Below are 10,421 nucleotides of genomic sequence, written 5' to 3'. Positions count from 1 at the left end.
AGATGGAAGGAAGGAAGGAAAGAATCTACTTACAGGGGAGGGGCAGGGAGGGAGGAAGAAAATAAGGAAAGAGGGAGGGAGATTGGAATGGGAAGGGAAGGAATTGATACTTGGGAAAGATGGAAGGAGGGAAGGCAGCTGGCTGATATTGAGCCATTGATATTGATATTGAGGTGACGATGAGTTCTAGTCTTGTCTTCGGCATGAAAGCCAAGCTGGGTGACTTTGGGCCAGTCAGCCCAAACTCACCTCACAAGGTTGTTGTGGAGAAAAGAGTAGGAGGAAAATATGTTGGATGTGTTCGCCACCTTGAGTTATTTGTAAAAATAATAAAGGCAGGATAGAGATAAACCCTGGTTTGTTTGGTAAATCGTGATGTATGACGTAGTGCATCGCATGGACTCAGTTGGAGTTTGTTCATTAACACCATGGCTTAGCATCCTGTAGCAACTGACCTGGGTTATCCAAGTTGTGGAGTCGCCTTTTTCTGTTTTATTCTTTTATGCCATCCATTTGGGTGTGTGTATATGTGTTTGTGTGTGCTGATCTGTGAATGTCTGTGCAAAGAGGCAAAAAACAGTGGGAGAAAAGTATTCCATTCCCTCTCCCAGTATTGATATAAATCCCTTCCCCAAATGAGTTGAATTTGGACTCCTCAACCCAAGATCCCTTCCAACTCTTTTTCTGAATTTTGCATTCTGAATTTCAATGTATTTTTTAAAAATCTGCTGCAATGCCCACATTGACCACTAGGGAGAGCTGTGGCAATTGCCTTTTCAGCTGGACTCTACCTAGGTTGCAAATTTAAGATTGGAAAAATGAATTAAAAATTATATACATTCTTCAACAAAAGGTTAAAAAGATGGAAGGGAACTCTCTTTCGTTTAAATATCAGCCTCCGATTTCAATACATTCCGTTCTCCCAGATTTCAATTCAGATCTAAAATGGGCTTTTTCAGACCTGACATTCAGCAAGATTAAACAAAGATCAACTCCTAATATTAACATGATCCATAATAAATGATTTTCCTGCTTAAGAAAACAGTAATATATATTCTAAAAATTATAGTAGTGAGTGCACAAACTCATCAAAATCCATCCGTGAGCCTTAGAAAGCAAAACGGTCATCTACCTGAGGCCACAATATAAATATCCTGTCCGGTTAAAAATTTTAATAAGGGATGTCAAAAAGTTTTGATTTATTATGCCAATTTTGCCCGGGAGTTGGGAATCTCTGCTTCTAGCTATATTTTAGGAAGAGCTCCTTAAAAAAAAGTGTTTGTGTAGGCACACATGTGCCTTACACACACCCATTAATTTTGAGGCCAGCCTGTAGTTGGCCAGAAAAATCTTTTTATTACCTTCATTCATTTGGTTTAAAGAAAGGGGTGTGTGGAAAACACCACCAAGTGGCGTAAAGCAGAGATAACAAACTCCGCTCTAGATAAAAAGAAAAGAGGGGAAAACAAACTTTTAGAAACAAGGGGCCGGCCGCATAACCATGTTTTATAGATCCACAAAGTGGGGGGGGGGACTTTTATCCCTTTGTCAAAGGAACTCTTCTGTTAATTTTTTTTTTAAATCCCAAACTCAAACTCACTCTCTGAATCCACCCAAGCTTTCCTAAGCATAAATATTTTTTTTTTTTTTTTTGCAATTCAGGTTTGCTCCAGACACTAAATGCTACTAATGAAGACAGCTTTTTGCTTTTTGTTTTGTTTTTAAGATAGCAGATGCTGTTTTCTTCCAATCTGGTTGTCTTGAGAAAATTGATCTTTCTCTTTCCTTTTGTTTATTCATTTGGATAAGGCTTGGCCCTCCCCTCCCCAAAATATTAAAATGTGCATGATAACATGGAGTTACATACTTTCAGCCAAGGGCATTTTTCAGTTGAAACAAGTCAACTATTTTGTTTCAAGCAAAACCTTGTGTTAGGCTCAACTTTAAAAGGTTGGGCTGGCAAGCAAATCTCATCAGTTGAGTCATTCAGTTTACACATGAGTAGCAACAACTGAAGTTAAGATTTGCAATCCCCCCCCCCCCAGCTCTAAGCTTTTTGTAAGCAAAGGATAACACAGCCACTTGCTTTCCCCCTTTTATAATTGGCCTTTTTATTAAGATTATAAATTTAAACAAATCTGAACAGTTTTACCCGGTGATATACATTTCAGTATGCACACACACACACACACACACAAATATACAGAGATACAAAGAGAGGGTGGGGAAAAATAATGGTTTTGGCAATGAGTCCTTTAATACACAGTGCTGAAATGTGAAGTGGATGGCAGATTGAAAAAAAAAACTACCTTTTTACAACAAAAGGCTATTTTCCTCCCTTCCCTTGCAAAATAATAATTAAAAAAAAGAACAGAAATTTAATTCCCATTCCCCTCCTCTCTGAGAAATAAAAAAAGGGTTACAGAAAACATAGACTTTTATTTATTTATTTTTTTCCTGTACACAGGACTGAACAATGCTGGCTGGTTGAGGAGTTTTTTTAAAAAAACATTGGAGGAGTCATTCAACACATTTAAAGACACAAAAATAGTGAACTGAGGAGCTGGCAGAGTTGTTTGCCTCTTTCTTGCACGCTTCCCTTGGGATGAAGGGAAGCAGACAGCTGTGCATGATGGGAGCTGTTACCTCCCCCAAACCCCATCTGCAAACGGACTACTTAAGAGGGTGCAAGGGTGTGTGTTGTGTGTTTGTGTATATGCAAGGACAAAATAGCAACCATCTCCAACGTGGTCAATCGATACAAAAAATCACCCTCTGAATAAATTTCTTTCTGCAGCAAAAAACATTGGGGATTTTTTTAAAAAGGGACGGTGGAGGGGAGGCCCATGTCCACTAAAGGCCCCTTCCCAAAACCTTAAGCGGCTGCAAAGTGAGGGGGGATTTGTATAAATATAGTTGTATAGTACATTTGAGTTGAGGGCAGTGACTCGAGAGCGAAATCCGTTGAAAGCCCAGCATTTTCAAGGGGCTTTCAAAATAGAACTCGGAAGCCTTTAAAAATATTTCTCACCCCCAGCCTTACAGCCGGGAAAGGAAAAATCGCCTTCTTTCCAAGTAGGGACCTGTCTCCAATTTTCCAGTTTAAGCTTCCCCCCCCCCAAACACCCCCTTCCAAGCAGGCAGAACCAACTCTTGCCCCACCGAGACCCCCCAAAATCTCGCCTCCCCCCCCTCCCATGCGGCATTCGCGCTCGTTCACGGTCCCACCTCCTCCCCCCGGTTTTTTTTTTTAAAAATTACCTTCCCCTCCTCTTTAAAAGAAAAAGAAAACCGAAGGCGGCTTGGAACCCAGAAAAAAAAGCAACCACATAGCCCCCTCCAACTCAAAAGCGCCGGGAAATCAAGAAACAAAGGGAAAGTTATTCGCCCGTCTTCCGCGTTCCTCGCTGCCCGAATCGCCTCGCCTCTCCTCGGCCGTCCCTCCGCTGCAAAAATTGAGCTCCGATGGCCCCGGAAAAGTCCGTGGTCCAAATTTTAGAAAACATTCGCTCGGTTCGACGTCCACCCTCCCCAAAAACCTTTCCCCCCTCCCCTCCCAGGTTCAGCCCAGACCCCCGCAAGTCCAGTCTTTGTTTCAGGGTCTCCCGCCCACCCCCCAATAATCACGGCCGTACCCCTCGTCCGAAAAGGGGCCGAGCGGCGGGGAGAGCCCCGCAAAAGCCGACCCCTGCCGCTCTCAAAAGGCCACGATGGCCCGCGTCCAAGCCCCCAAGCTGGCCAGCGCCTGTTTGCCGCACAGCTGTCCGCTGGAGAGCTGCTCCGAGTCCGACGGCGGCGCCGACGGGGACGGGCGGCTCACCAAGCCGCTGAAGCTGGAGCCGAAGATGGAGATCAGGCTGGAGATGTTGGAAGCGTCCGGCGAGGAAGAAGAGGAGGAGGAGGCGGAAGGATGGGAGCAGGAGGAGGAGGAGGATGAGGAAGAAGAAGGCGAGGGCGCCTGTCCAGCGGTGGGGAAGCCTTCCAAGCGGGCGCGCTTGGCACAGGAGGCGAAGGGCGAAGGCGTACCGGGCGGCACAGGCGGCAACAGCGGCGGGTCCCCAGTGCCGCCCGCCGGTTCGTACTTGCGCTTGGCGCCCGGGCTGGGCGGAGGCAGCGGCGGTGGGCAGCAGCTGGCAGAGGAGGCCACGACGGCGGGGACGAGGCCGCCTGGCGGGCAGGGCGCGCAGCAGCAGTCCTGGTGCAGGTAGCCGTTCTCCACCGTGGTCACCACGTGCGTGTCCAGATCCAGCACGGTGGTGCGGCTCGAGCAGTGCGCCGCGGGCACCGACGGCGGCATCCCCGAGGGCGCGCACGGGATGCCAAAGTCAGCCCCGACGCCTCCGCTGCCGACGCCTCCTCCGGAGCCCGACCCGGGGTAGCCGCGCGGCGGGTAGAAGGGCAGCGGCGAGTCCCGGCACACGCCCGCCGCCCCGGGCAGCCCCAAAGCAGCGTCGTCGGTGGGCGGCGGCGGCGGCGGCAGGAGCAGCATGGACGGCGAGTCCGGCCTGCCCAGGGCGCAGCTCCGCAGCTGGAGGCCGTCGGGTCCGGCGTTGGCGGGCAGCGTCTGGAAGTCGGCGGCGGCGGCCAGCTCGCCCAGGGTCGGGGGAGCGCCGAGGGTGGGCGCGGGCGGCAAGGGCAGGGCGCCGGCGGCTCCGTCGAGGTAGAGCGGGTGAGGCAGCTGGCCGGGCAGGGCGCTGCTCTGGCGGCGGTAGAGCTCGGCGTAGCGCTCGCTCAGGTAGAGCTGCCGGGCGTTGCGGAGCACGTAGGAGACCAGGAGATTCTTGTGCAGCTTCAGCCCGCCGCGCTGTGTGCGCGACATGTGGATCTTGCGCAGCGAGAGGCTGATCAGGCTCTGGGCGTCCAGCGCGCACTCCATCTTCCGCGGCGGCCGCTCAGCTTCGGCCGCCCGACGGCCACCGGGCCCGCATCCACCCGCGACGAGGCCGGCGCTGCCCGGGGCCACTGCTCCAACGGGGGCCGCGCCGGGCAGGACCGGCCGTGCCAGGCGCTGGATGCCACCCACTTGGGAAAGGCAGCGAAAGCAGCGGCCAACCCCACCCGATGCCCGGCGTTGGCTGCTGGCTCGTCCGCCCGGCCGTCCGCGCTCGGCAGGGCCAGCACTAAACGCGGCTATGCCCAGCCCCCGCTATTTATACCCCATCCCCGAGCCCGCCCCCCGAGCCCGGGACCTATCTGCGGGCACCTTGGTCTTGGATTGGCAGCCGCCGCCCGCCCACCTGGGGCCCGAGCCGCCAATCCAGACGAGGCGGTTCCTTTGTGCTATTCAAATACCGATCGGGCTGACGCGGCTGGCTGGAGCGGGCCGCTCCGGAGAGGCAAGCCGAGAGGCGGGCGCCGGGCCAAGCCGGCCGGGCAGGGGGCGAGGGAGGCGGGCGGCCGCCGGGGCAGGCGGGCCAGGGGGCTTCGAGGGTTTCTCTGGGGTGAAGGCGGCAGGGGGGCTGCTTGCGCCGCCTGGCACTGGTGAGTCTCCCCGGGCCGGCTCTCCACGTGCGGGCCCGGGGAGGTGTGTGTGTGGCGGGCGAGTGGGCGGGGTCCCGTGGGTCCCCGCCTCCCCTGCTGCAGGTGCGGGGTCGTGGGTGCCGCCGCCGCCCCAAAATCGGCCCTGAATTGGCATTTCTTTGCCTCCCAAATCGCCTCTCTGGGGATTCCCAAATGCCCGGTGCAGAAATCACGATTGCGCGCCAGCCCCGATGCGCATCGTGCGGGTTTCTAGTCTTTGGGAGTTCCGTGGGATTTCCTACTTCTTGGCTCTTTCCCCCTCTTGGATTTGCATTTTGAGGGATTTGATGGGCTTCGTTTGAAAAAGGTCCTTGGAAGGCGTTTTGCTTTCCCCGTGCAGTAGTGGAACCGTCAACGTTTCAATGTTTATGTCAACTGGCCATTTTTCTTGCCATGGGGATAAATGTATGCTCAGGACCAATAACTGCCTTTGGTGGGATCCCGAAACATCTGGAGCACCATTTGAACACCATCAGCATTGACAAACTCTGCCTCAGTTTGATTTAGAACAGCCTACATCCTTCTTCGCTTCTTTGGTCAGAGCTGAAGAAGCTTCTCTGATGAGAAGCGAAAGGTCTTCAAAGAAAAAACCAGAAAGTCCAGTTGCCTCTTGAAAAAAAGCACCTTTGGGACAGCTTTCACGCCATCAAACAACAACATCTGCCTATTTCAGCTCCATGGGAAGGATTCCATAGGTGGACAAAATTGCCAAATCCGGTCCGAACATCCAGCTGTTTATTCTTTGAATACTTGAATACCATCAGCATTGCCAAATTCACCGCCAATTGCAAAAGGCGGGTTTTATTAGCTATGGCTTACATCCTGCAACCATATTTGTAACCCCAATAAGCAGCCACATCTGCTCATTCCAGGTCTTCAGAAAATGGCCAAATCCAGTCTAAACATCTGGCTGACTATGCAACCAATCATAATGATTTATTAAATTGTATACCGCTGGACTATCAATGATTCTGGGTCATTTGATAAAAAGACCTAGGAATCCTTTTCTTTTCTTTTTTTTTGTAAAGTTGATCCTATGGATAATGCAGAGAGAGAGAGAGAGAGAGAGAGAGAGAGAGAGAGAGAGAGAGATGAGGCAGACTTGTTAACCCCAGCAATTAATTGCAACCCCCCCCCCCCCGCCGTGGAACTAATTTGCCCTTGTTTTATGTGAAAATGTGATTTTCTTCTGCAGCGTAAGGCGAAACAACTGTAGAAGAAAGGTTTAGACCATTTTTTTTTATTTCTATACTTCCTTTAGGATCCAGCTAAGGGGCAGCTTAGTCTGGCTGATCTTGGAAAAACTAAGGGTTTAGGAGTGCTGTGATGGGAGTTGGATGGGGACCTCAGAGGTCATCTAATCCAACCTCCCAGAAATCCCAGCAAAGAGACTGGGAAACAAAAAAAGGCTTTGAGAAAGGGGGTTTAAAAGCCCACCAGTTTTGAACTGCTGCTTCTGCTGCTGAAAGAGTCTAGTCTTGTCCTTGAAATCCCTAGAAAGTTCAGCTTGATTCAAAAAGGAGATTTTATTTTCTGCCATATAGTTAGTAAGCATTTAATAGGATTTGGGAAGCCGCTTTCAACTCGGCTGGTTTGGGACTGAGCAGTTTGGAGTTCCCTGGCACTGTGGGAAAACAAATAACCTGTTAGTATGTTGGATGATAAGGGATGTGTTGGCTCAGTGGCTAAGACGCTGAGCTTGTTGATCAGAAAGGTCAGCAGTTTGGCGGTTCGAATCCCTAGCGCTGCGTAACGGAGTGAGCTCCTGTGACTCGTCCCAGCTTCTGCCAACCTAGCAGTTTGAAAGCACGTAAAAAATGCAAGTAGAAAAATAGGAACCACCTTTGGTGGGAAGGGAACAGTGTTTGTTGCGCCTTCGGCATTGAGTCATGCCGGCCACATGACCACGGAGATGTCTTCGGACAGCGCTGGCTCTTCGGCTTTGAAACGGAGATGAGCACTGCCCCCTAGAGTCAAGAACGACTAGCACAGATGTGTGAGGGGAATCTTTACTTTTACTTTATGTCGGATGATATCACCAATCTGAAAAATACATTACCCATCTATGAAGGATACTTATTTTTGAAGGACCTCTGCTTGCTAAAGATTACGAGCAGTCCTTGTGTTATGACTGTACTAGAGACCGCCCCCCCCGCCGTTGTAATTTGTGACTCCCAGAATTCCCCAGCCAGCCTACTTTAAGAGTTCTGGACTTCAACTTTCAGAGGTCTGGAATGCTAACTGGGAAATCCTGGGAGTTGAAGTCCACCCATCTTAAAGTTCCCAAGATTGAAGACTCCAGAGAATGCACAGAGCCGATCCTTGACTTACAACTATTCATTTAGTGACTATTCAAAGTTACAAAGGCACTGGTGAAAGCCACTTTTGGCTGTTTCTTACACTTTACCATCACTGCAGCATCTCCAGGGCCACTTGATCATAATTCAGACACTTGGCAGCTGACTCATATTTACGACGGTCGCAGTGTCCGGGGTGTGTGTGTCGTGTAATCCCCTTTGACGACCTCCTGACAAGCAAAGTCAAGGGGGAAGCCGAATTCACTCAAGAACCATGTTACTCACTTAACCACCACAGAGGTTCCCTTACCAACCGTTGGCAAAAAAGGCCGTAAGATGCTTACGCAACGGACATTTCAGGGTCAGCGGTCCTCCTAGGCCGCACAATTGTGGTCCCCAGTTGCCTTGCCTCTGTTGCAAAGATCGTGCCCTTAAAAAAAAATCCCCACTAAAAAACGACAACAGCAAAACACTGCCCTGTGTTGAAAAGTATTTTATCGGAATGAAACCTGTAAACAAATCTTCTCAGTGCTCAGACAGAAAGCAATGGGGGGGTGGGGGGAGAATGAAAACCCGTAGAAGAATTTTTCCGCACGAATCCCCTCCCATGCTCTGCTCAGGAAGAGCCACGAAGTTGCAGAGAAACATGTTCGGGGGAGAATTAAATTTGTCTCAACGTGCATCCCAGCCCAAACCTGTTCAGTTATAATCCAGCCGGTTGGTTACCAGGTTGCACGAAAGGAACCGGCGGAAAAAGCCTGGAGGAGATATCTGTCTCCCTGTTGCGCAAAAAATAGAAATTAAAAAAAAAAATCCAGCCTTCGCTGAAGCGAGCTGGAACCCAACACTGTAGGACCAGGCAAAAACAACCCACAGCGGGAACAACAACAAGACCGGGATTGTCACGAAGGAAGGAAGAGGGGGTCCACCCCAAAGTTGGAGAAGGAGGGAGCCGGTTGCAAAGGAAGGCGGAGGAGGAAAAGGGAGGGAGATAGCAGCCGCAGAGGCCGCCCGTTTCTGCAAAACAGAAGAGTCCAGTTTGCTGCTGGCTGTTAACGCCAATAGAGCACAACTGGGGGGTTGGTTTCACGTTTGTTTTCTGGTTTGTCGCGCAGTCAGCCAGATGTTCCAACTGGATTTGGCATTTTTGTCCTTCCCAGAGACCAGGGATAGGCAGACGCTGAAGTTTTGTGAGGTCTCATTGCGGGATGTCAGCTCTCCCCAGCAAAGCTGCTTTTTGCAAGTGACTAGTAGTGAATTTGTCAATGCCGACAGTATTCAAGTGTTCAAATAATAAATTATTATGGTTCATTGTACAGTCAGCAGGTATTTAGACTGGATTTGGCATTTTTTGCCCCCTGTTGAGACCTTCCCAAGGACCGGGGATGAACAGATGTTAACCTTTGATGGTGTCAGTGGTCTCATTGCAGGATGGAAGCTGTTCCGAATCAAGCTGCCTTTTGCAATTGACTGGTGGTGAATTTGTCAATGCCGACAGTGTTCAAGTGGTGCTCCAGTTGTTTTAGAGTCGCGCCCAAGGTGCCTATTACTTATTACTATTATTATTTGTTAGATTTATTTGCTCGTTCTCTCACTGTGGGGCGACTCTAATGGGTCTACAAGAATAAAAAAAAGAGAAATGAAAAGAAGTGTAAGCATAGCAGTAGTAAAAGGGAGGTAGTCCTTGACTTACAACCATTCGTTTAGGGACCAGTTGCAACAGCACAAAAAAGGGACTGATGACCAGTTTTCACACTTACGACCATTGCAGTGTCTCCATGGTCAAATGATCAAAATTTGGACGCTTGGCAATTGACTCATATTTATGACGGTTGCAGCATTCTGGGGTTATGTGATCCCCTTTTACGACCTTGTGGCAAGCAAAATCAACGGGAAAGCCAGATTCATGTATCATGCATGTTGGTAACTTAACAACTGCAGTGATTCACTTAACAACAGGGCAAGAAAGGTCGTAAAATGTGTCAAAACCCACTCAAAAACTATCTCACTTAGCAGCAGAAATTTGGGGCTCAATTGTGGTCGTAGGTCGAGGAATACCAGGGAATCAGTCAGTTTCCCGGCCTTAGCCACTTTAAGACATGTGGACATCAACTCCCAGAATTCCTCAGCTGGCATGTTGGGGGAATTCTGGGAGTTGAAATCCCCAAATCTTAAAAACAGTTGAAGGTGAGAAACCCCCTTTTAGGTCTTCTCAAGTTGTGACACTCAGGTGGGAGCATATTTAGCCTCCCACATTTCTGATTTGGTTTGGATTTTGATGAATTAAAGCTCTCACTGCACGTTAATCAACGCCGCCTCCCAGCATGCATTGCGGCTTCCTTTCCCCCAAAAGGGGGGAGAAATACTCTGAAAAATTGAACAATTCACCCCCTTCCCACTCTACCATTCCTCACCAACTTGGTTATCGAAGGGGATATTAATACAAATACATGGTTGAAAGTAATGTCATCCTTTGCTCTTTCAAGGCCATGCTAAACCCACTTAAACATGCTTAAATTAGTGGACTCGTGGCAATACATTCTAATAAGGGATTTATTTATTTTTAAATGCCCCCTTCCTCCCAGTCTGTTCAAGCTACTTCAC

General features: G+C 49.6%; 1 protein-coding gene across 1 annotated transcript; it reads right to left on the bottom strand.

Annotated features, from left to right (window-relative positions):
- Positions 1-2,235: 2,235 nt before the first annotated feature.
- Positions 2,236-5,014, bottom strand: IER5L (immediate early response 5 like). Its single transcript, XM_081967371.1, has one exon. It carries the CDS (start codon positions 4,874-4,876, stop codon positions 3,698-3,700), a length of 1,179 nt encoding a protein of 392 aa, XP_081823497.1. The 5' UTR covers positions 4,877-5,014; the 3' UTR covers positions 2,236-3,697.
- Positions 5,015-10,421: the final 5,407 nt, after the last annotated feature.

Source organism: Natrix helvetica (assembly GCF_964273705.1).
Source record: "Natrix helvetica genome assembly, chromosome: 15".
NCBI classification, from domain to species: domain Eukaryota; kingdom Metazoa; phylum Chordata; class Lepidosauria; order Squamata; family Natricidae; genus Natrix; species Natrix helvetica.
Note: the sequence above shows the minus strand (reverse complement) of the source record. Positions and strands in the feature narration are given on the sequence as shown.

What these genes read in the sequence shown, in the direction of transcription:
- IER5L (XM_081967371.1), bottom strand. Translation starts at nt 4,876, where the DNA reads ATGGAGTGCGCGCTGGACGCCCAGAGCCTGATCAGCCTCTCGCTGCGC.